Source organism: Miscanthus floridulus, chromosome 11 (genome assembly GCF_019320115.1).
Source record: "Miscanthus floridulus cultivar M001 chromosome 11, ASM1932011v1, whole genome shotgun sequence".
NCBI classification, from domain to species: domain Eukaryota; kingdom Viridiplantae; phylum Streptophyta; class Magnoliopsida; order Poales; family Poaceae; genus Miscanthus; species Miscanthus floridulus.
In genome coordinates, this window is record NC_089590.1 from 82,506,629 (window position 1) to 82,532,132 (window position 25,504).

A 25,504-nucleotide genomic window follows, 5' to 3' on the forward strand; every position below is an offset into this window, starting at 1 on the left:
GGTGCTACGTCCGATCGCGACCGACTGGACACGTCCGATCATGTCTGGTACCTTACTAGAAACGACCGGACGCTGGGGTTGTTGCGTATGGTCAGTTTAAGCTATTGTGTCTGGTCGATAGATGACCGTTGAGATCGGGTGAACAGTATTTGAAGTAGGGGACATGTGGCGTGCATCGCACGACCGGACGTTGGGTCCAGCGTCCGATCAAACGGACCAGAGCGTCCGGTCATCCTGACTTTTGCCCAGTGAAGGGGTAACGGCTCTATTTGTTCGTGGGGTTATAAATAGAAGCCATGGTCGGCCTTGGGCCAGTAGCTGAGCACACTAAAGCCTTGGTGGCTTGTGTAGTAGTGCTTGGGAGCCCTCTATCTCACATATACTTGATAGTGATCATTCGATTGTGTGAGAGAGCGATTGCATCATGAGGTTGCATCGAGTGGCACTAGGTGATCGAGTTGCAAGCCGATGGTGCTTATTACTCTTGGAGGTTGCCACCTCCTAGATGGCTTGGTGGTGGTCTCCATTGAAGCCCGCAAGAAGCTTGTGCGATGCTCCAGAGAAGAGCTTTGTGAGGGGCATTGTGCTCGCCCCGCGGGAGCCGCAAAGAGCAAATCTAGTTGAGCGTGTCATTGAGCTACCCTCACTTTTGGTGTAGGTTCTTGCGGTGCCCGATGTGCGGGCTTGGCGGGTGATGCCAATTAGCTGTCGAACCACCAAGTGAGTGGTCGACACAACGGGGACGTAGCGTGTTGGCAAGCACGTGAACCTCAGGATAAAAATCATCGTGTCAACCTTGTTCTTCCCGTTGGTTTGCATCCTCATTACACAAGCTTGTAATTACTTTCATATACATTGTGCTTGTGTAGTTGCTCTTGTAACTAGTTAGCTTGTGTAGCTTACTAGTTACCTTCTTGTTTGTGTAGCATAGAAGTAGCTCCCTTGTGTGGCTAATTGGGTTTGTGTAACCTTGTTATTCACTTTGCTTAGTTTGTGTAGCTAAGTATTTGTGCTCTCTAAGTTGGCATTGATTGCCTTGTTATTGAGCATTGCTAGTGAGCTTAGTTGGCTTTGTGCTTTTGCTTACTAGCATATGTAGGAGCTTCCTTGTTGCTTAAAGTACTAGTGGCATAGGTTTGTGTGACCTTGCTCCTAGAATTGGTTAGGTAAGCTCTAGCTAGTCCGGCACATTTATTGCTTAATTAGTATCTTTGGAAGGTGCTAGAGAACATAGATAAAGGGGTGTAGTCTTTGCTAGACCAATAGTTCTAATTCCGCACTTGTTTCGGTTAGCCGACACGATTAATTTTAGAAAGGACTATTCACCCCCCTCTAGTCCGCCATCTTAACCCTACAGTTGTATCCGCCTGAAAACACAATTCATATAGAGTAAGAACATAAACATAATAATAACAATTGCATGCCTTAGTTCCAACATTGGTTAAAATTAAAACATGCAATTGTCCTCTACACTAATTCTATATCACCGTTGGGCAGAAATAGAATTAATGCATGACAAAATATCATAATATTGCCATTAATCAACGTTGGTCATAATAATAACAATATTATAATAAACTAAAAACATATCTATTTTTTTAAAATTAAATTCTCCAGTTGGTTCGAATTTAATAATGAAAATAACAACTTTAAATACGCAGCGAAAAAACAATTCAATTTAATGAATTTTACCCATAGGAAAATTCTCTTTTCTATTTACTTTAAGCCATTTATCCATTTTCTAGGAAATAAATATTTACTGGAAAAAGAAAAAGAAAAAATGACTCATTTCTTTACTGTTCCTTCAGCCCGACCAAGAAATCAGCCTGGCCTAGCTTCGCTGACGCACGCGCTGTGCCTCCCAGGCCGCAACCTGGGCCTGGGCCGGCAAAGCCGCCCACGCGCGCTCCCGCCTAGGCCGGACGCCGGTCCGATCAACGCTGGTCATTCATCTAGATCCGACGGCCAGGCGTCGACTTCGGGATATCAAAAACCCCCGCCGGCCGCCATTCCAAACCCTAGCGTCATTCTCTTCCGTCCTTTCTCTCTATTCGCCTCTCTTCTCAGCACAGTGAGCAGCAACCGAGCGATGAGCAAGCGATGAGCGGCAGCCATGGCGCTGTCGTTGGCCCCCTCGCCGGCGTGCGCGCTCCCCAGCGGGTGAGCATGCCGCCGTCGAGCGGTCTGGGCGGCGGTGCCCTGATCCCCTCAAAAACCCTAGATCTGACCCTGTTCTCTTATCCTCCTCCTCTATCTCGGTCCCGCGACGGCACGGAGACGATGATGGCACCGTCGCCGGCCCTCTCGCTGGCGCGCGCGCTCCCTAGCGAGTGAGCGCACCGCCGTCGAGCGGCCTGGCCGCGGCGTCCTTTGCCCGAGCACCCGCCCGCGCGCCGGTGAGGCTGCAGCACGGTGCGGCGAGCGAGGTAGGTCTCTTCCCCTTCCCCTTTTCTTTTCCTTCGATTTTCCTTTCTTCTTTTCTCGGATCTATCCGATTTAGGGTTGGGGATGGGGTTAGGATCGAGATTAGGGTTAGGGTTTCATTGTTCTTCTTCCCCATGATTGATTCGTGGGTTAGGTTTTGGCTTTGAGATCTGAGACCCTTTCTTTTCTCTGTTCTTCACCCGATTAGGGTTAGGGTTCGGTGACCCTCTTCTTTTCTTAGATCTGAACGGATCTACTCTGTGTTTTATCGTTCACCCGTTCTAGATCTAAAACCCTAGAAAAACTTGGCTCTGGTACCATTGTTAAAGTATTCTAATCACAAGATCATAGATCTAGTCGGGTACTTCTTGTAAATGAACTGCATGTCCTAGTACATGAACTAGACAGAGATTAGAGGGAGGAGTAGTGCTAGGTTACCGACCATCGTAGGCCTTCGATCCAGAGGCGTCTGCCATGGACGTTGTGTCGGTGTCTGCACTAGGGTAGCGACGGTCAATGAAGACGGTGTCGGTGATGAGCAGTGGCTACCGGTGGTGAAGACCGATAGCGGCGCAGTGCAATGGTGGAGGTGCTTCCCGTCACTGGCTGCGCCCCTCACTAGATCGAGTTTAGGGTTTGTCGGTGGGGAGCTTGGCTCAGACGAACCTCGTGACTTGAGCCGCCGACCCCCACCTCTATTTATTGCGCAGTGTGACAGGGGGTCTCCAGCCATGGTGGGCTGGGCGCCCCGGATCAGGGCGTGGATCAAAGGCCCAACTGGACCGTTGGGCCCAGTTTGAGATTAGAGATCAATTTAACAGTCACATGTATTCATACTGAAATTATTTTACCTCATATGTAGTCTAGGTTATCAACATAGTATCTACTACTCCTTTTATTCTAAATTATAAGATGTTTTTAGCTTTTTTTAGATACGTAGTTTCTACTATGCACTTTGATATATATTATGTCTAGCGTAGACAAGCCAAAACTCAAACTAGTTTCATATTTTTCTGAACTAAGATATTTTTTCAAATAATTCAGATTTCTGGATTTTTATGTCCATAAAACTTTAAGAAACTATTTGAATAACTTTTTGAATTTTGTTTTATAACTATTTTGACAAACTATATTTATCTGCTGACTAAACTGTCGATGTAGTCCAATTTATCTTCTTGTGGCTGACAAGGTACCACGTCAAACTAAATCACTTCACAACCATCCAAGAAGCAAACAAACAACTGGTTTCAGTAATTGCAGGAACCAAAACATCCGGTTTTGAGTTTTCTAGTTCGAAGAGGTAAATCAAATTAAGCAATAGTTACATAGACTCCATAAGACTTCTCCATGCACTGCATAGCCCAATCGCGAAATTTTCCTATTTTTGTGTTTTGTGAAAATGGATGAACTAAAACAATCGGAAAATTTTCCTATTTCCTGTACAAATGAATTGATTCTTCTGACATTCCTGTACAATTCCTGCATTCCAAGGGCCGCTAATGTGCGGGCCTGTTAACTCACGGATTAATCTGTAGCCCACTGAGCCTACGTACAGAACGCTTCATATTACACAGGCGACAGGGGTTAGACATTCAGTGCAACCTCAGTGCAGTCAGCAATCTGGGGAAGACCCAAACTTTTGATTGCTAAAAAAAGTTACAAAGGAATGCTGTTGTCATCGATCATATATTGTATATCCAGTGTTTTGTTCACAAAGGACCAAGGGGAGGGATGGGGTAACAACATCGAAAACAATCAACCAGAATCATCGCACTCCAATTTCGCTAATACAAATAATTTACGCCTGCAATGAATCAATGACATTCCTCCGGTCCACAACTCCACACTAAAAGATGCTCCCATAATCCTTTCTTGGAAGAGATGAAGGTAGCCCACTTGTCGTAAATGAGTGCCCTCCTGTTCCTCCTGCAGATTTGGGTGTTACGGTTAATATCCTTGCAGGAAAAGATTCTTGTTCAGTTGTGCAGGGATTGGGAGGGCTTCGCATGGAACATGAGTTCAGTTTTCTGCCAATTCCCCCTATTCCCTCTCAAACCGAACATTTCTTTAAGATAAAGGAGTGGATAGATTACCCCAGGGCACTCCATCGCCTATGCCAAAACTACTAGGCCATGCAGGCTGCCCACTGTGATGGCTTCCCATTGGCCGCATTGGACTGGAAGTTGCCTGGTTATATCGCTGATGAAGAATAGGCTGTCCATGACGGGGATGGAGATTTTGCTGAGGATAGTTTGGAGGGTTGTAACCACCGTAGTTGATGGGAACACTAGAATGGGCATTCACTCCTTGAGAGGACACATGAAATAATTGATCTGCTCTGTAACCAAAAACAGTAGAACAAATCAGCAGTCTTACAAAGAAAGGCAAATAACCAGGGAAGTTCAAAATATTCTGAGTGGTTAAGGAAAATGAGGAGTATAAATTAGTTAGGTCGCAATACCTTTGGTTTGTTGGTACAGGGTTAGATGTAGCAAAGACATGGCCTTGGAAATTTGCTGATCTGATAGATCCGCTCCCTTGGCCACCTGCATCTCCAAAGTGGAGATTGCTACTTAGATCAGCTGACAGTGAGTTGTCTTCTTGCAATAGTGACTCATCACTACAAAATGGAACATGGTATAGGTTAGATTAATATTACCTTTTATACAAGTTTACAAGAATCAATTTGAGTATTCCATACCTATAATTAGGGTCCCAATTAGCAGGATCAAGTTCTGATGAAGCTGAAAAGTCAAATGATTGTGACGGAGCCTGTGAAGGCACATGACTAGACGAGGCCTCCAAGGAAATACCACTCCTTGAACCTATTTGTGGTCTCCAACCAGAATGGCAAGAACTAGGTCCTGCTGCATTATGAGAGTGGCCTGTATGTCCTCGAGCATAGGCATCAGAATGACTGAAACTGACACCATCTCCAAAACGCCCTTGTCCATGCTGAGATACATAATCATGTGGCGGCATTGGCAAATTCCTCCTCATGTTGTATGGCCCCACTGCTGCAGCTTTTCCTAATGGAGAACCATGAATGCCTCCACTCGCAGGAGAACCGGAACCATGCTTCCCAGTAGAATTAGCTGGGATTTGCATCTGGTAGTTTGGTGGCGTAAACTGCGATGGACTGGCTCCAAGAGACATAGGCCCAAGACTACCAGGACTCAATCGAATTCCTCTATCATGCGGGAAACGCATCCTTAATCTAACATCTGGACTAGAGCCAATTTGCGCTAATCCAGAAGAACCTAAGGGTGAGTAATACATATTGATAGCATTAACATCACCGGTGCTTCCATAGCTGTTACCAAAACAAGGATTACCGGTATAGCTACCATGGCTACCATAGCTTCCATAACTACTCCCACAAGAAAAAGGAACCTTTGGAGGGTAGGCATTATTCACAGGTAGGTATCTGTTCACACTTCCAACCTACGAGTTTCAAGTATAGGGAATGATGGTTTAAGAAAGATTCCATATTGTTATTATTTCTAATAAAACTCAACTCAGAAACAGGAAATGAGAGGGACGTCTATCACCTGCGGGGAAAGACCTGAATGTAGCCAGTGGCCCCCACCAGGATTGTGATCAATTGCTGCAGCACAAGCAACAGGCTAAAATACAAATGAAAGGTGGGACAAGTTAGGGAGAGAAGAATGGGATCAATGTCTGAATGACGACGACAACAACAACAACAAAGCCTTTAAGTCCAAAACAAGTTGGGGTAAGCTAGAGTTGAAACCCAACAGATTCAATCAAGGTTCAGGCACGTGAATAGCTGTTTTCCAAGCACTCCTATCTAAGGCTAAGTCTTTGGGTATATTCCATCCTTTCAAGTCTCCTTTTATTGCCTCTACCCAAGTCAACTTTGGTCTTCCTCTGCCTCTCTTCACGTTATTATCCTGGCTTAGGATTCCACTATGCACCGGTGTCTCTGGAGGTCTCCGTTGGACATGTCCAAACCATCTCAACCGGTGTTGGACAAGCGTTTCTTCAATTGGTGCTACCCCTAATCTATCACGTATATCATCGTTCCGAACTCGATCCCTTCTTGTATGACCGCAAATCCAACACAACATACGCATTTCCGCGACGCTTATCTGTTGAACATGTCGTCTTTTCGTAGGCCAACATTCTGCACCATACAACATAGCAGGTCTAATCGCCGTCCTATAAAACTTGCCTTTTAGCTTCTGTGGTACCCTTTTGTCACATAGGACACCAGATGCTTGACGCCACTTCATCCACCCTGCTTTGATTCTATGGCTAACATCTTCATCAATATCTCCGTCTCTCTGTAGCATTGATCATAAATATCGAAAAGTATCCTTCCTAGGCACTACTTGACCTTCCAAACTAATATCTTCCTCCTCCCGAGTAGTAGTGCCGAAGTCACATCTCATATACTCAGTTTTAGTTCTACTGAGTCTAAAACCTTTGGACTCCAAAGTCTCCCGCCATAACTCCAGTTTCTAATTCACTCCTGTCCGACTTTCATCAACTAGCACTACATCGTCCGCGAAAAAGCATACACCAAGGAATGTCCCCTTGTATGTCCCTTGTGACCTCATCCATCACTAAAGCAAACAAATAAGGGCTCAAAGCTGACCTTTGATGTAGTCCTATCCTAATCGGGAAGTCATCCGTGTCTCCATCACTTGTTCGAACACTAGTCACAGCATTGTTGTACATGTCCTTAATGAGCCCGACGTACTTCGTTGGGACTTTATGTTTATCTAAAGCCCACCACATAACATTCCATGGTATTTTATCATAAGTTTCTCCAAGTCAATAAAAACCATGTGTAGGTCCTTCTTCTTCTCCCTATACCGCTCTATAACTTGTCTTATTAAAAAAATAGCTTCCATGGTTGACCTTCCGGGCATGAAACCAAATTGGTTCATAGAGACCCGTGTTATTGCTCTCAAGCGATGATCGATAACTCTCTCCCATAGCTTCATAGTATGGCTCATCAACTTAATTCCCTGGTAATTAGTACAATTTTGAATATCCCCTTTATTCTTGTAGATCGGTACCAATATACTTCTCCTCCAATCGTCAGGCATCTTGTTCGATCGAAAAATATGGTTGAACAGCTTGGTTAGCCATATTATAGCTATGTCCCCGAGGCATCTCCACACCTCGATTGGGATACCATCCGGTCCCATCGTCTTATCTCATTTCATTCTTTTCAACGCCTCTCTGATCTCAGATTCTTGGATTCTCCGCACAAAGCGTCTATTGGCGTCATAAAAAAAGTCATCCAACTGAAAGGTTGTGTCCGTATTCTCACCATTGAACAATTTGTCAAAATACTCTTGCCATCGATGTCAGATCTCATCCTCCTTCACCAAGAGATGCTCCCTTTCATCCTTAATGCACTTATCTTGGTTAAAGTCCCTTGTCTTTCTCTCACGAACCCTAGCCATCCTATAAATGTCCTTCTCTCCTTCCTTCGTACCTAAATATTGGTAAAGATCCTCGTACGCTCTACCCTTTGCCACACTTACAGCTCGCTTTGCTGTCTTCTTTGCCACCTTGTACTTCTCTATGTTGTCCACACTCCTATCATGGTACAAACGTCTATAGCATTCTTTCTTCTCCTTAATAGCCCTTTGGACTTCCTCGTTCCACCACCAAGTATCTTTAGCCTCGCCTCCACTTCCTTTGGTTACTCCACACACCTCTGAGGCCACCTTCCGAATGTTGGTTTGTCATCTTCTCCCACATGTTGTTTATGTCCTCTTCTTCCTTCCAAGAGCCCTCTTTGATAACCCTTTCCCTGAATACCTCTGACGTCTCCCCTTTTAGTTTCCACCACTTTGTTCTTTCAATCTTTAGCTTGTTTATCCCTACGTGCACGCACCTGAAAACGAAAGTCTGGCACCAAAAGCTTATGTTGAGAAACAACACACTCCCCTGGTATCACCTTGCAACCCAAGCATGCTCGTTTGTCCTTTCTTCTTGAGAGAACAAAGTCAATCTGGCTAGAGTGTTGTCCGCTACTGAAGGTCACTAGATGAGATTCTCTCTTTCTAAAGAAAGTGTTGGCTATCATCAGGTCAAAAGCTACCACAAAGTCCAGAACTTTCTCCCCCTCCTGATTCCTACTACCATACCCAAAACCTCCATGAACTGCCTTGAAACCTGCGCTTGTAGTACCTACATGCCCATTAAGATCTCCTCCTATAAAAAGCTTCTCACTACCTATCAATGTCTGAATGAACATGAGCAAAAAAAAGATATTTTTAAAGGTACATCAGAGAGTGTATAGATGTGCCCATCATGCAGGCAAATATTCATGTGCACAAATTATATAGACAAAATACGACATATTCAATATATTCTTGAATAGTGACATAGTGTAGGAACATGATTAATAGGAAACATCAAATCATGTGGGAATACACCGCAATTCATCATCACAAAATAGCTTCAAGAAGCAACATCTGTAATTCCTACTATTATCAAGTTAGATATATACATTAACCCCCAAAGAGAAGCGTATTTCTTTTCGTATACAAAATAAAATATGAAAATAAGACCATACTCACAATTCTTGCAGTCTCAGGTACAGGCTCATATGGACTGGTGAACGATTCGCCTGTTATGAATGGATGATATAGAGCCTGAAATAGGTTTCAGAAAACAATCAATTTAATTCTAGATGACACAAAAATGTTATTCTGAATATCAACTTCTCGTGAATGTGTAGTGCATGCAAAATCGATAAAAAAAATTATAATACCAATAGGTCAGTAGGAGAAAACATCTAGGCATGCCCTAAGCCCCTAACATGAGAATGTAGATAACAGTTAGGAAATGAAATTGTGCCAATCGCAGCAGCCATACCTGCAATGGTGACCATCGCTTATTTGGATCAAATTCAAGGAGTCCCTTCAAGAAATCAACTAATCCCAAACGATCTGCTTTTTCTGTCTCTGAATCAAAATGCAAGACCTGAGAACATAATATCAAACTTGCCAAGCTTTATTGTAAGAACTCTCACTCGTCTATTCAGGAAACCAGCTAAAAAATGTCAAATTTACAAGTAATAAATTCAATAATGTAGTTCTAAGTTCCAACGGTAGTCTATACTGTACAAATGAACATGATGTGAACACAAAAGATGACGCTTTTAACACGAGGAACTACACAACTTAAGAAAATACCAACATCATGTTTAATAAATAACAAAACAAACATGAAAATGGCAAAGCAATAAAATTAGATTGACCTGACTAACAAAGAATAAGCATACTATACATATGAGTTTAGCAACTGAAAAGAGACATTAAACAAACCTGTCAGTTCGGAATTGTTCCAAGGATAGGTACATATGAGTTTGTCAAGCTTCAGGTGTGGGAAGTACCACTTTCCCATCTTTGGCCTCTTGGAATCTCTCTGTTATAGTGTTATTAGCACAAATAGTCAGGCAGTGCACAGTGACAGAGTATAAACCAAAGGATCCAGAGTCATTTTGGGTGAAATCACAAGAAACTTACCACTTCAACCTCTTCTTCACTTAAAATTCTGTATGCGCTAGAAAGACCAGTAGGTGCCTCATTGCTAGGATATATACTTCCAGCATGTTTAAAAAACCTTATAGTGTTTTTAGCTTCCCTTAGCAGTTCATCTGGTGGTTGGCCCCTGCAAACATATGCCCAGGTGTGTTAAATTCTTAGCTGAGTAAAGGAGATAATAAAAATATAAGATTGACTACATGAGACTCAATAAAGCATTAGCATGCAGCCATTAACATGAGCATGATTGCATGCAAAATGAATAGTTTAGAGGTAAAAAAAACTTGCCTGAGAATTTTCATCATCCGCTGAAGCACATCATATTCTGATGCTCCAGGAAACAATGGCAAGCCTAGAAACAGTTCAGCAACTATGCAGCCGAACGACCACATGTCGATCGCAGTAGTATATCTGTTAAATGTTAAGGTTCAAGAAAGCCACTTGAACTTCACCTAAGAAAATGCCAGAACAGCAGAATGGCAGCACTTTATTGAAAAATATACATTAGTAAGTAAACAGTGTTCCATAAAAAAATTGCTAACAGCTTTTACTACCTCCGATCACAAATAATTGACACATTTGACTTTGTATACATCTTCTATTCATATTCTTCATAGCTAGTATCTTCTAGAATGTGTTCTTAAAATCCTCCAAAACTATGAGATCTTGTAATCCTTTTCCAATACAAATCTACACATATGACATGTCTCCAAACTAAAAGATTTAGAAGTTGCCGTTGATGCTTGTAACTCTTAAGGTTTGACCAAATCTTGTCCTAAATGACATGTTTTTGTGACCGGAGTAGTGAGTGAAATAAAAACACTTCCAATAGCTATACAGGATACGGATAGCCAAGGAGAACCTCTGGAGACCTGTAATAGCGGCTCTAGCAAAATATAAGGGAAGAATCAATACCTTATTTCAGTTAACCAACATTACTTAGATAAGAAATAAAAAAATTGATCTACAAAGTTCAAAAAAAAAGAAAACCTGGATGTATGAGTAAACCGTTTTACCCTCCAGACATGCTGATCCAAAATCAATAACTTTCACTGCTGCAGCTGTTGCGACACTGTAAATTCATCTTACGCCATCAAGCTACAATGTTCTTTAAAGTAGTATCCCAAAAACTATAATGGAAAGTTCCAACGATCAAAAGGGTAACTCACCTGGGAGCTAACAGGATATTTTCTGGCTTCAGATCACAATGAATTATTCCAGCTTCTCTCATCACAACCATGGCATCCAATATCTAAAAACATAAACAAACACAATTTGGTAACATAGCAGTAGATAATTGGCATTCATATGATACACTAACAGATATGTCACCTGTTTTGAGAAGGCTTGAACATATTTCAGTTTAAGACCTCTTAAGTGGTTCCTTTTGAGCAGTTCATACCTGAAATGGGAGCTTGCAGTGTGAAAAAAAAAACACGGGATGAAGCTGCTAGGCAAAAAGGTTTTAAGAAATCAGCTTACAGGTTTTGACCCAGCATCTCAAAAGCTATACACAAATGATTCTGAAATGACAGATAATCAAGCATTCGGACAATGTTATGCTGATCATCAGGATCAAATTTCTGATTTAACTGCACGTACATCCAGAATCATAATGGTTAGTCGCACCTATTGAGCAAAATGAAGTTAAGTTTCTAATGAACTATCATACCGTTCTTAATAGTGAAACCTCCATGATAGCTTGATGGTAAAATGCAGGCTGGTTTTTTATCACCTTCACAGCAACATAGGCGTTAGTTTGTGTGTCCCAGCACTTAACTACTTGACCAAAAGTTCCCTGCCCAAGCATTTCCTTGACAATAAACCTAAGTACAATAATAACAAGGTACAGTTCAATATCATGAAACAAGCAAATATGGCACAGCGAACACCAAGTGAAAGAAGAACAACCTTCTGTTTGACATCTTATTAACCAACTCCAAGTTAACGTACAACATGAGGTCCCAATTTGCATTGTCAAGTCCATCATTGTGGGCTGGGGTAGAGGGACTGGTGAGGAAGCGTTTTGGATTTAGAACCTCTGAGTACTTAAACTCAGGATCACATTGTAGATATGTCTGAATGATGCCTGCTGTTAATCGTGCAACAAACTGCATTGTAAAAAGAGTCAGCGAACACCAGAGCATCAAAAGTAACAGAAGATAACATCACAAGAAGAAGTGTTTCTACATCAGAACAGAACATTACACATACACACAAGGAAGAAACCCATAACAATATGTCACAAGCAAGTGCTGTATGATAGGCTTTTAGATAATATCACATGAAAGAAGGGTTTATACAAGAGAACAGAACATCAATATACACATACACACAAGGAAGAAACACATAACAATATATCACACGCAAGTGCTGAATGATACTGGTTCGGTCTTGCTCAGATGCTCATCAAGCCTGAAAAGAGCTAGCCAAAACACTCATTAACAACACACTAGCAAGGGAATATGCTAAAACAACTAGAGGTGAGTACTACATCCTAGAACATTCTTACCATATACGCTAGTCAATGTTATTAAGCGTTAAAATTCTTTCATTCTCAATATGAAACCTCCCTGCAATTGTACGCAGTGCAACAATTTTACTTGAAACCACAATAACACACGAGTCCATCGACGAACCAGAAATCGTTCCACTCTTTTAAACCAGTTAGACCAGGAAAAGGTTGAATAGAACCTATGCACAAGCAACCAATCAAGCAACAACTTGACGCGACAGTCAAATGATCAGTCTACGGGCTTCAGTTGATCACCAGTATACAAAAGAAAAGGGAATTCAGCTACACTAACATGCTACTTCCTCATAATTCCAACGAATTTGAATATGTGGAAGCAACAGAGCTACTTCCTCATACTTCCCATGAATTTGATGATGCGGAAGCAACAGAGAAAAGGGGTTGAGAACAAGCCATACCGGTTTCCGCTTGACCCCATGAAGGCTGCTGACGCGGGCAGTAACCCCATTGGCGGAGGCCGACGGGGACGCCTCCGGCGAAGCAGCGGCGGCCGCAAAACGGCCGAACGCCGTGGCCTCGCTCGGCCTCCACGGCGGCGCCGCGTCCTCCGGCCTTCCGCTGCTGCCGCCACCCTCCTCCATGCCCAACCAGCTACACCGCAGCGCTTCGAGCTCTTACTGAAGAGAACCTTCGCTTCCACCTCCAATCGCGACGATCACAGCATCCACAGGAGCAGCCGAGCAGCGGCCGGAGGAATCCAGCTCCATCCTATGCGGTGGCGGCCATTCCAATGCTCCCTGATCCAAATCCTCTCCGGTCAATCGGAATTGGGGCAAGGACGGACGGCCAAGCCGGCGGGGGATATCAACTACAGGTTGGACTGGACTGGACGCCGGATTTGGGATCCCTTTCCAGGATTAGGGATTTGGGATTGGGTCTGGAATCTGGAGGAGGACCGCGGCGGGGTATCAAACCACAGTCGCAGATCGCAGTCCAATCCAACCCCCTCCTCGATTTCTTCCTTCCTCGCCTCTCTCCGCCTCTTTTCTTCCCTTCTTTCCTTGTGGGGAAGATATACTTCCAGATTTAATTAGCTGCGAATCCAATATATTAAATAATTAACGACGAGATACTACGAGACTGTGCCTAAATACCTAGAAATTACCTTATTTTACTCCTGCTGCTGACCGCGCCGCTCTCTCTCACCTAGAGATGAAAACGGATTGAATACACATGGATATCACCGATATTGTATTTATTTTTATATTTATGTCCGAATTTGAATTTAAATATGAATATTGTCAACTATATCGGATAGGATATAATTGGATATTGATATCATAAATATACAATTTAAGTATTTGGATATGGATACGATATCGGATGTTGGATATCTGGACTCGGATATGGACGGAACTTGACCCCGAAAAATATCGGTACCGTTTTCATCCCGACTCTCACCTGTAACCCATGCGCCGTGCCGATGTGTCCCTCTCTGCGAGTGGGCCCAAACGAATCGCGACCGGCGGGCTGGAGATAAGGATGGCAACGGATCGGGTTTGGTGCGGGTATCCGCGGGTTTCGGGTTCTACGGGTTCGGGTTTGGGGATAGTTTTTCACCCACGGTTTTTGGGTTCGGGCCCCGAAACCAATCGGGTTCGGTTTCGGGTTTGGTTTTCCACCCGTGGATATCCAATGGATATCCGAAATAAATCATTTGAAATTAAAACTCATGTTTTATAATATACTAATAATAATTTGTTTACTTAGATTATTAAATTTATTTAAAGTTGACTCATGAAAATATTTATTATTTGTTGCCTCTTGTTTATACATGTGAATGCGTATATATATCTGTGGGTTTCGGGTATCCATTCGGGTTTCGGGTATCCGCGGGTTTGGTTTTGGTGATGGATTTCCACCCGAATCGGTTTTTGAGGCGGATTCAGGTTTCGATTTCGGGTTTCGGTTTTGAGTGCACGGAGACTTCATCCGATCCGAACCCGACCTGTTGCCATCCTTAGCTGGAGAGGGGAGAGATCGAGCTGGTGGACAATCCAACGGTTGACAATGTGCGAGCTGGAAAACGGCGGGATGGGTGGCCCCTCGACGCGGAGCTCACGTGACGGAGGGTGGGGTAGTGCCCAAGGGCCACGTAGAGTTGCGTGGAGCCCGCGTGCCAAGGACGTGTACACCTCGAGCACCTGCGCGGCTGCGCTCTTCCCTGAAGACGTACAGGTGAGGTGCACCGGCGGCAAACGTGTCTAGGAGAAGCGCTCTTGGTGGTGTCTATCTGTTGCAGGCTTTCAGCACATGCAACCTGGGACACTAAAAACCACAATGTGCTCGAGCCGAGTAGCCCGACTATACACCACGCAGTGCATGCGACTTTGTGACAAAGCTGCTGCAGTTGTGCTATTTTTCTCCTTGCTTTTGATAGCACATGTGAATAGCAAGCACGCATTTCCTGTCAGTCTGTGTACCCTGGTCGTTACTCGTGCTCGCTACACTCCAGAACGTGCGCATAATGGAGCCGAGGAGAGCGTTGCCGACTCCTCGTCGTCCCTATATATAGCGACCATCCGCTTGTTCGGCTGGCTTTGCTGGTCAGCCCAGTTACGCGGGCACTGTTTAGTACAGTGTTTTTTTATTAGAATAGTATTTTCTCTCACAGCAATCTAGTTAAAAAAGTATTTTAGCTTATTTTTCAGATCAGCCGAACAATCTATATAGTACTGTATTTTTCCTCGTGCATGTTCCATGGCTCTCTCTCCGATGGCTGATGGAATAATTCATAGGTTTGCCATTTCACTAGAATTTTTCACAATATTACCGCATATATAATTTGTCACGGTGAGCATCAATTTTTGGTCTAAGCTACTACTCCATATATAGTACACGTTCATTGCATGACATGTACGTGAGTTAATAAATATAGGTGTATGAGAGGTGTCATGTGTGTATGAGTGAGTTTTCTCGTCGACATAATCAAAATCAACAATTTTAAGTGTGTAGAGGTGCGAGTTCATAGGTCAATTATCTGAGAGAATGACCATTTTCGATTTTAACATCCCTGGGAGACTATCTAACCGTCTCATCTTGAATTTATCTTCTAAATCGTCATTTAGAAAGTCATTGGAACAAAAATCACTATCTATATCTTTCTATTCTTTTATATATCTTGTATATCTTATTATGTGCACTTTGAACAACCAACTGGCTCTCTATGGCTCTGTTCGGTACAGTTTATCTGGGAAGCGCTTCCCAGATAAACTGCACAAATAGAGTAAAAGCAGCGGTCAAAATAAGCTGGTCTGATCTAGTTTCTGCTTTTTAGTACAAATAGAAGCTGTGGGAATAAGCGTGGTCAGAATAAGCTGCTGAAAAGCGTGATGTTTGGCTGTTGATTTTAACTTATTTTGGCCATAACAGTTTATAAGCTATACCAAACAGGCCATATATCTTTGGTTAATGATAAATTAGAAATAGAGAACAAACAGTAGCTATAGATCTAATTGAAAAAAATTCTCAGGTGATTTCTTTTCATCATTAACAAAATCTATATATACTATCAATACGCAGCATGTTCGGTTAGCTGGTTCGTATCGTTGCTGGTTCGTGAAGAAGTACTGCTGGCTGGTTTGTATAAGAGAAAAATACTATTCCGACTAAAAATTTACGATCGTTTACGACAAGCCACAGCTAACGGAAGATATGACTCATTTTTCCTTCAACTTTGTATATCTGATATATTGCTATCGGGTCCGATCCAGCCATGTTTGATGTTTGGGCACCAGCCGGACCCAACTGGTTCCGGGCCCCGGGCCTCCTGTGCGGCCGAGCCCGATCCCTCACTTCTCCTTCTCCATCGCAGTGGCCCTATCTCCAGCAGCGCCGCAAACCTCTCGCCGCCACTGCCGTCTCACAGCAGCACCGGCACGCGCGGCGGCGCGGTACGCCGCCGATGCCGCGGTAGAGCACAGACGCCGCACAAGCTTCGCTTTTCCCGTACAGGCGCGTGGCGAAAAAGCCTAGGCATGCCTTTGGTCTAAAAGTGCCCGCATGCGGCATCCCCTCCTCGACCCACCTCGCGGTGAAGCATCTCCTCCTAGCACGGCAGCACCCCAGAGCCCTAGCACAACCCTCGGGCTCCATATCCCCGCTCTGGCCATGTCCGGCCGGAGACAGGCGTGGCAGTTTGCGGCCGCGCTGGTCTTCTTCCACGGCTCCGAGTACGTCCTCGCTGCCGCTTTCCACGGCCGCCAGAACGTCACCGCTACTTGTGAGTGCGCCATGACTCCATGTCTCTTCTGATTTGAGTGCGGCTTGGACTGTGTTCGTGAAATTCGGTGGATTTGAAACTGGTGTCGTGCAAATCCTAAATCTGGAGTAAATTCTAGCGCTCTACTGAGAAGTTGAAGCAAATCGCTGCGTGAGTTGAATTGTGCTCGTGAGGTTTACTAGATTTGAAAGCTATTCCTAGATTGCACCTCAGTCTCGTTACTAGATTCTAGCAGTCTCACTGAGTAGTTGAAGCAAATTGCTGCTGAGTAAAGATGTGACTATGTCTTGGCAATTTCTTGCTTGGGTTTGAGCTGTCATTTGACCTAGCCAGAGTATTTGTAGTAGACTTTGTAGTCTATATTTTGTAAACTGCTTTTGCTGTCTGATCTATGTTAACTTTAGCAGCTAGCCCCTATCTATTCCATTTAACAGAAACAAGCTACCAAGTGTTGCTCCTAATGAATTTAGAAATTAAGGAACATATCGTAATGGGATTTTTTTAGTTAAAAGCTCCAAAATTGGAAAGTATGATCAAAATTCACCAATGGAGCAGGTTTTGACAATTGACAAATGAAACTTATAACTAATTAATTGGTTCATAAGTCATTAGTTTTTTTTCCACACTGGACGAACCGAATTTTCATTACGGTTAGTAAAGAATTTACACAGGTTTCAAGTCATCTACCCAGTTTCCGAGACATTACTTTCCCTCCAGCCCAAGCACAAAGGGCTCAGCCAGAGAAGCAACCAAAAAAGCGATGGCGGCTACGCCACATCCAGCAAACAACAGGTTTCAGACCGACATAAGAAGCTAACACTGAAAACTGACCCAACTTAATACAAGCCAGATGAGGCTGCCACGGCATGCAGGCCAGCGATGACTGACTTCCAAGCAGCAAAGAACTGAAGCCTTCAAGTCTTGATGATCGCCTGAGAGTCACCCCCCTTCTGTTGGACTTGTTGGTGGAATTGCAAAGCCACTGACTTCAGAATCGCCGCCCCATGTTCCATCTGAGTTGCAACCTCTTGTTTCTGAAGCCCTGCCCAATATACCAGCATAGAACAAATCAAACATAAAATATCTGTAGGAGCCTTTACTCTCTTCCCCTCAAAGCAAATAGAGTATGAATTGATTAGTTACTTTTAACTGGGCTTGTGCAACTGTAGCTTGCATTTGGCTAGCTGATGTAGTATGCGATCAAACTAGGGTTCTTTCCAAAACAGGCACTAGGTTACACCAATGTTCACGGTATTCTCATTTCAGAACACTAATGCATACATAAATATTCTCTGAAACATAGCCTAGTGTGATGCTGGTTTTGTTTTAAACTGTTAAATCTTTAAATTCGCTCTGATGGCAATGGCGAATATATCAAGAGTTCTCAAAATTGTAGTGGTCTTTTGTGGACAAGAAGTCCAATCCACCAAAACTGTAGGATGGTCGATATTCAGTATTCAAATAACACAGCCAAAAGCCCAAAACTTTTTTTTTAGCAACTGGACACTGATCAAACAGCACCTGAAGAAGCATTTGGCATGCGTATGTTGATACTATTGATTATTAGCTTTTTTTCCTTAATTTCTTACAGTTTAGATTATACTTTGCATTATCCTATCTTTATTTTTGGCGGTGTTGTTAGTAATGAAGTTGCTTGTCTTGCAGCACTTCTTATTAGCAAGCAGTATGTATTGGCAATGGGTTTTGCAATGCTGGAACACCTGACAGAAATTCTTATTTTCCCGGAAGTAAAGGAGTACTGGTTTGTCAGTAATACTGGCCTTCTAATGGTTATTGTCGGTGAAATTATCCGTAAACTTTCTGTAGTGACAGCTGGACGTGCCTTCACGCACGTTATAAGAACTTGTTATGAAGATCAGCATCAGTTGATCACCCATGGACTGTATAGGTAAATGATTCTTTACTTTTTGCAATAGTTCCAAAATTATTGAGTTACTACTTTACATTTGCACTACAACAATTCAGAAGTTTAATTTGTTCTATTCTGCTTAATTATACAGGTTTATGCGCCATCCTGGGTATTCTGGCTTTCTTATATGGGCAGTAGGAACCCAGGTTATGCTGTGTAATCCATTATCAACAGTTGCATTCACATTGGTCTTGTGGCGATTCTTTTCAAAACGGATACCGTATCCTGCCTGAAAAATATTTTATAGACTCTTCATCTCAATTATTGAACTGTCAGAAGCATACCACTTTATGTGTTTTCATCACCCATTGAATATGAACATCTTCGTGAAAAGAGTAAAACTAGTTTTTCTTGTGATTCCTTCACCCAGAGCAGGTATGAAGAATTTTTCTTGAGGCAGTTCTTTGGCTCAGAATACGATGAATACGCACAGAGAGTACACTCTGGATTACCATTTATTAAATGAAAGTATCGCACTTGCAAAGTATGCCCTTGAATCCTTGACTTTTAAGTTCCTATTTGATACCATGTACTTCAAACTTTAAGATTTAACTAGCTGCTCTTCATGTTTTCTTTAATTTTCAAACCCAGCGGTAGTGCTATAATAAAACCGGTGGATACATGCTTTCTCCTAAAAGAAAGAGAATTTGAACAATAATAATATCATAATTTTGTTTCTTTTCTCATAGGAACATGTGTAGTTTAAATATTTTATCCCTAGCCCAGAATTATAGCTATTTTGTGCACAATAACTTCTCACATCTATTTTACAATAACTTCTCACATCTATTTTTCACATTTAAAGTGCTTTCTTTACACTATATTGGAAAGTATGTATGGTTCATAATTTAACATGTCCTTGTGGCTTGACATCTCACATTTTACTTGTGTTAGATGTATAGGATGTGTATGTGTTTTCCCTCTACTTGGAGGGCTTCTTTGCATATGTACATTGTGTATACTTGCCCTCTTGGGCCTTGCAATAGAGTCCGTTGCTCATTCTCTAACATGGTATCAAAGAGCTAGGTTTTCTTACCTCAGACCAATCCCACGCGCAGCCATCGCGAACCCGCGCCGCACGCTCGCGCGCCACCGCGACGCCCTCCCGCGCCACCGCGCCGGCCCGCCGCCGCTCGCGCAGCCCTGCACGCCAACGCGCCGCCCTCCCGCGCCACCGCACCTCCCTCTGCCCTTCCGAGCGGTCCTGCGCGACGGACGCCTCCCTCCCGCGCGCCCCTTGCGGCCTCGCGGCTCCCTTCGTCCGCGCCTGTATAGCGAGCCGCTCACTCGCTCCCGTGTGTCGGTCTCGTGCTACTGAGCCGGCCGGTCCTCCTCTCCTCTCTGCTAAAAAAAAACTCGTTCTCTCCTCCATGGCGTCCCCCGGACGCCCTGACCATGTTCTGGTTCCTCGGTGCCCTGTCATTTTCAATGGCACCAATTGGGGCGATTTTGTTTTCCATATGGGGGTCCACATGGATGGGCAGCTGCTTTGGGGCTACCTCACGGGTGAGCGGATCTGTCCTCCCTGTCCTTTTCTTCCCACGCCGCCCACATACCCGCCAGATGCTGATGATGATGCCAAAAATGCTTTACTTGAGGCATTTGAGGCTGAGATGGAGAGCTACCAGTCTGATCTCGGTGTCTATGAGACTTGGCTGCGCGAGGAAAAATCTGCTAAGGCTATCTTACTTGCGAGCATGGAGGTCGATCTCTCGCTATCCCTTAGAGGTCTTGCCACTTCACACCTTATGTGGGATCACCTCCGTCGCAGTTACGAGATTCGTAACGAAGCGATGTACCTTGCTGTTGTTGAGGAGGCTCAGTCGCTTCGTCAGCTTGACTCCACGGTTGAGGACTTCCACCGTCAGATGACAGCTGTCTGGCATCGCCTAGATAGTTTGGGCGCTGAGTTCCGCAGTGGTGGTACTTGCCGGTGCTGTGACCGTCACCGGGACCAGAGAGACATTCTTCGCCTTCACGAGTTTCTCTCTCTGCTTCATCCCGAGTTCGAGACTGTTTGAGCACAGTTGCTGACTCGTCGTCCGCGCCCATCGCTCTCAGAGGCGATGCCTGAATTACGAGCTGAGGAGACACGTCTTCGAGCTGGGGGTGTGACTCGTGTTCCGCCGCAGCCCTCCGTCCTAGCAGCCACACCTCCCCAGGTATCCCCGCCTCCGTCTCAGCCCTCTCCTGTGGTGACGGGGGCACCTTCTGGTGTTTAGTGTGGCTACTGCAAGCTCTATGGCCATGAGGAGAAGGATTGTCGCAAGAAGCAGCGCGATCGATCAGGGCGTCGTGGTAGGTGCTCTTTTCAGGGCTCTGGTGGTTCCTCTACTTCACAGAGCACTCGTTCCGTGTCTGCAGCGGAGCAGGAGGTTCTTGCCCTGTTTCGTCGCCTCACTACTGCAGCTCAGGCCTCTGGTCACGGGACTACAGCTCAGGCTTCGCACCGCAGATGGCACTTCTCTTCCTGTTGTTGGGAGAGGTGTTCTTTCGACCTCTTCGTTTGGTGTTCCTACTGTTTCGCATGTTCCCAAACTCACTATGCAACTCTTGTCTGCGGGTCAAATCACTGATCATGGCTGTCGCATAATCCTTGAGTCTGATTCTTGTTGTGTTCAGGATCTCCGTATGGGCCTTCTGGTGGGAACTGGGCTAGGTGCCGGGACTCCCAACGCCTTTGGGAGCTTGATCGGTTGCGTCTTCCTTCACCTGTTTTGGCTCCCACATCACCCAGTTCTCTAGCATCCATGTCAGCTGCTTCGTCTACCACTTCTTTTGCGCAGTGGCATCATCGTCTTGGCCACCTCTCTGGTTCTAGATTGTCCACTCTTGTTGGTAGTGGTGTGTTAGGTCCTGTTTCTGGTGACACTACTCTTCATTGTATGGGTTGTAAACTTGGCAAACAGTTGCAACTCCCCTACCCTTCTAGTGAGTCTAAGTCCCAGAAACCGTTTGATCTTGTTCACTCTGATGTATGGGGTCCTGCACCTTTTGTTTCAAAGGGGGTCAATCATATTATGTTATTTTCATTGATGACTATTCGAGATTTACCTGGATTTATTTGATGTCTTCTCGTGGTCAATTTCTTTCTATTTACCAGCAATTTGCCACCATGATCCGTACCCAGTTCAACTCTCATTCGAGTTTTTCATGCGGATTTTGCTGGTGAGTACATCTCCACTGCTCATCGTTCCTACCTTGCTGAGCAGGGTACTCTTGCCCAATTTTCATGTCCTGGTGCTCATGCTCAAAATGGTGTTGCTGAGCGCAAGCATTGCCACAGTCTTGAGACTGCTCGTGCTCTCTTGATCTCTTCTATGCTTGCTCCTCATTTTTGGGCTGAGGCGGTTTCTACAGCTATTTTTCTTATAAATCGCCAACCCTCTACTTGTCTTCGGGGTTGCACTCCCTATGAGCGTCTTTTTCGGCACCCCTCCTTCCTATAGCCATCTTCGTTGTTTTGGGTGTGTCTGTTACGTCCTACTTCCACCTCGTGAGCGCACCAAACTCACTGCTCAGTCTGTTGAGTGTTTTTCTTGGGTACAGTACGGAACATAAGGGTTATCGCTGCTATGATCCTGTTGCTCGTCGGATGAGGATTTCTCGGGATGTCACCTTCGATGAGTCCCGGCCTTACTATCCTCGTTCCCCTTCCGGTTCTTCTGGTAGCACTGAGTCCCTCTCATTCCTCACTTTACCTGAGTGGTATCTTCCGCTGTCGTCTCCATCCTCTTCACCACCTCAGGTATCTTTTACTCCGCCTCCACCACCACCACCTACTTCTCCACCTTCACCACCTCCTTCTACCTCTCCACCACCAGTCTCTCCTCCACCATCATCGTTGCGTCCTTCCCGTGAGATCACTCACTACTACACTCGTCGTCCGCGCCCTGCGCTACCACTTGACTCTTCTCCGTCCGTCCTTGGACCTCATCCTGAGTTTCCTCCTCGTTATTCTCTTCGTGACCGCAACACCCTTCGTCCTCCCGATCGCCTTGGCTTCACTGTTGTCGTCTTGGCTGAGCCCGCGACCTATCGGGAAGCTGCCGTTCACCAGGAGTGGCAACATGCTATGGCTGAGGAGATTGCTGCCCTAGAACGTACTGGCACCTGGGATCTTGTTCCTTTGCCACCTCACGTCACTCCTATCACTTGCAAGTGGGTGTACAAGGTAAAGACCCACTCGGATGGCTCTCTTGAGTGCTACAAGGCTCGTCTTGTGGCGCGCGGCTTCCAATAGGAGCAAGGTCATGACTATGAGGAGACCTAAGCTCCTGTCGCGCACATGACTACTGTTCGCACTCTTCTTGCAGTTGCTTCTGTTCGTCAGTGGTCGATATCCCAGTTGGATGTCAAGAACGCCTTCCTCAATGGCGAGCTGCGAGCGGAAGTCTATATGCCGCCACCACCAGGATACTCTGTTCCTGATGGCCTGGTTTGTTGGTTGCGCCGTTCTCTCTACGGCCTCAAGCAAGTTCCTCAGGCCTGGTTTGAGCGTTTCTCCTCTGTTATCATCGATGCTGGTTTTACGCCAAGTGATCACGATCCTACTATTTTTGTTCACACTTCCCCTCGTGGTCGCACCCTTCTTCTTCTCTACGTCGATGACATGATCATCACGGGCGATGATTCCCAGTACATTGATTTTGTGAAGCAGTGTCTCAGTGAGACATTCCTTATGTCTGATTTGGGTCCCCTTCGTTACTTCCTTGGTCTTGAGGTCACCTCCACATCTGATGGTATCTTTCTCTCTCAGGAGAAGTACACTCAGCCTTTCCCGTGCTGCTCTCACTGATCACCGCACTGTTGATACTCCTATGGAGCTTGGTGTTCACCTACGACCCACTGATGGTGTACCACTTGCTGATCCTACTCGCTATCGTCAGCTTGTTGGGAATCTTGTCTACCTTGGGATCACTCGTCCTGACATTTCTCACTCTGTGCATATCTTGAGTCAGTTTGTCTCAGCTCCTACCCAGCTCCACTATGCTCACCTCCTTCGTGTTCTGCGATACCTTCGTGGAACTATCTCTCGACGCCTTTTCTTCCCTCGTTCTAGTTCTCTTCAACTTCAGGCGTATTCTGATGCGACCTGGGTGAGTGATCACTATGATCGCTACTCTCTCTCTGCCTATTGTGTTTTCCTTGGCTCCTCCTTGATTGCCTGGAAAACCAAGAAGCAGAGTGTAGTTTCCCGCTCGAGTGCTGAGGCTGAGCTGCGTGCTATGGCGACTGTGACTACGGAGGTGATATGGCTACGATGGCTTCTTGAGGATTTTGGTGTGCTCGCCACTGCACCCACTCCTCTCTCTTCTGACAACACCGGTGCAATCAGTATTGCTCGAGACCCAGTCAAGCATGAGCTCACCAAACACATTGGTGTTGATGCTTCCTACATGAGATCGCAGGTGCATGATCTGGTTGTGACGCTCCACCATGTGCCTTCAGATGTTCAGTTAGCTGATTTCTTCACCAAGGCACAGACCCGGGCTCATCATAGATTCCTACTCTCCAAACTCTGTGTTGTAGATCCACCATGAGTTTGAGGGGGGTGTTAGATGTATAGGATGAAGGGCAGGCCTGGTGCAGTGGTGAGAGCTGTCTCACTGAGTCACCAGGTCGTGGGTTCGAAGCAGCCTCTCCGTAGATTTTTCGGGGAAAAGGCTTGTCTCGGTTTATCCCTTCTCCAGACCCCACTCGTGTGGGAGCCTCTGGCACTGGGTCTGCCCCTTTTTGTTAGATGTATAGGATGTGTATGTGTTTTTCCTCTACTTGGAGGGCTTCTTTGCATATGTACATTGTGTATACTTGCCCTCTTGGGCCTTGCAATAGAGTCTGTTGGTCATTCTCTAACAACTTGCACATGAATTGTGAGCAAATGTGGCTCACATCATTTTGCTACATTATTTCTACTTTGTGAAAGAAAAAAAATTAGGATCCACCAGTAAGATTTCCAATAAACTATAGCTTGAACAATGTGGTTCAATAAACGTATCTTGCAGTCTGTGTACTGTGGTTACTAAACAGAACATTCTTGTTCTTTCTTTTTTGATACAGCACACCCTGGAGATAGGATATTCATACTGTGTTTGATTTTGTTGTAGGTATGTCGAAGTAAAGCACCAAACAATATGAAATCAAGAGATAACAAAGAAAGGAGCCATTTGATGGATTGCATACGATACAAGTTAGAAATTTTATAGTCTCTAGTCAAGCAGATGAATTATTCATCATCTCATTGATCTGTGCAAATTTGGGCAACTTTACATTGGCCATTACTCATTAGATGTAAAGTTCAGGCTATTTTTTTTCACCCCCATAGTGATGTTCACCAACAGTTGAACTTGTGGCAGCACGCCATTCAGAGCCGAATGGTTTCAAGGTTATGTTTACCAGCCTGAGGTTCCTTGTGACGAAGCATTTGTTGACACATGTACACAGCTTTGTCTGGTGTCAAGCATATACTTGGAATCAGCGTGTTTGCGTCTGGACGGGCATGTCGAAATTTTAAAGTCTGGATGGGAATGTGATCAATATGGAAGGCGACATATATTCTGCTGAAGTGCTAAGAGAAACGCGTCGGTCTCCCGGAAGGATCCTATTCTCTGAAGCGAGGCGATTGAAATTGCGTCGGTCTCCGGAAGTTAACACCAGGAGACTGGCGAGGCTTTGGTTTGGTTGAAAAGCACTCGTGCATTCATCTTATTCTTATCAGTCTGCTCGACGCCTTACACAGTTTACAACCACAATGTTTGTGCTGAACACTCGGTTTGGACGTACTCATCCAAGTTTGTGTCGAAATAACTAACATTCCAACGTGTTTTGTTCTGATTTTGCATAGTTCCATTCCATAGGAA

At 44.7% G+C, this 25,504-nt stretch overlaps 3 protein-coding genes and 1 pseudogene across 4 annotated transcripts; 3 read left to right on the forward strand and 1 right to left on the reverse strand.

The window, feature by feature from the left end:
• Nucleotides 1-4,035: 4,035 nt before the first annotated feature.
• LOC136491380 (dual specificity protein kinase YAK1 homolog) lies at nucleotides 4,036-13,533 on the reverse strand. Of its 2 annotated transcripts, XM_066487654.1 has the most exons (18): nucleotides 12,891-13,531; nucleotides 11,871-12,070; nucleotides 11,632-11,785; nucleotides 11,442-11,551; nucleotides 11,292-11,361; nucleotides 11,129-11,211; nucleotides 10,950-11,031; nucleotides 10,805-10,845; nucleotides 10,248-10,370; nucleotides 9,942-10,086; nucleotides 9,741-9,840; nucleotides 9,289-9,377; nucleotides 8,991-9,065; nucleotides 5,976-6,050; nucleotides 5,126-5,868; nucleotides 4,886-5,044; nucleotides 4,518-4,762; nucleotides 4,036-4,350 (listed from the first exon to the last, which is right to left on the reverse strand). In XM_066487654.1, the coding sequence occupies exons 1-18, from the start codon at nucleotides 13,071-13,073 to the stop codon at nucleotides 4,271-4,273; spliced, it is 2,757 nt and encodes a 918-aa protein (XP_066343751.1). In that variant the 5' UTR covers nucleotides 13,074-13,531; the 3' UTR covers nucleotides 4,036-4,270. The 2 variants fall into 2 exon arrangements, with proteins under 2 accessions (XP_066343751.1, XP_066343752.1); XM_066487655.1 differs by lacking the exons at nucleotides 4,036-4,350; nucleotides 4,518-4,762; nucleotides 4,886-5,044 and having other exon boundaries at nucleotides 5,707-5,868; nucleotides 5,976-6,031; nucleotides 12,891-13,533.
• A 2,701-nt stretch (nucleotides 13,534-16,234) lies between these two features.
• Nucleotides 16,235-25,490, forward strand: LOC136491385 (probable protein-S-isoprenylcysteine O-methyltransferase). Its single transcript, XM_066487660.1, has 5 exons — nucleotides 16,235-16,714; nucleotides 18,380-18,623; nucleotides 18,736-18,864; nucleotides 19,020-19,128; nucleotides 24,752-25,490. Exons 1-4 carry the CDS (start codon nucleotides 16,495-16,497, stop codon nucleotides 19,108-19,110), a joined length of 684 nt encoding a protein of 227 aa, XP_066343757.1. The 5' UTR covers nucleotides 16,235-16,494; the 3' UTR covers nucleotides 19,111-19,128; nucleotides 24,752-25,490.
• On the forward strand, nucleotides 19,620-21,995 carry LOC136491383 (uncharacterized; annotated as a pseudogene).
• LOC136492310 (secreted RxLR effector protein 161-like) lies at nucleotides 23,465-24,187 on the forward strand. Its single transcript, XM_066488371.1, has one exon. The coding sequence runs from the start codon at nucleotides 23,465-23,467 to the stop codon at nucleotides 24,185-24,187; it is 723 nt and encodes a 240-aa protein (XP_066344468.1).
• Nucleotides 25,491-25,504: the final 14 nt, after the last annotated feature.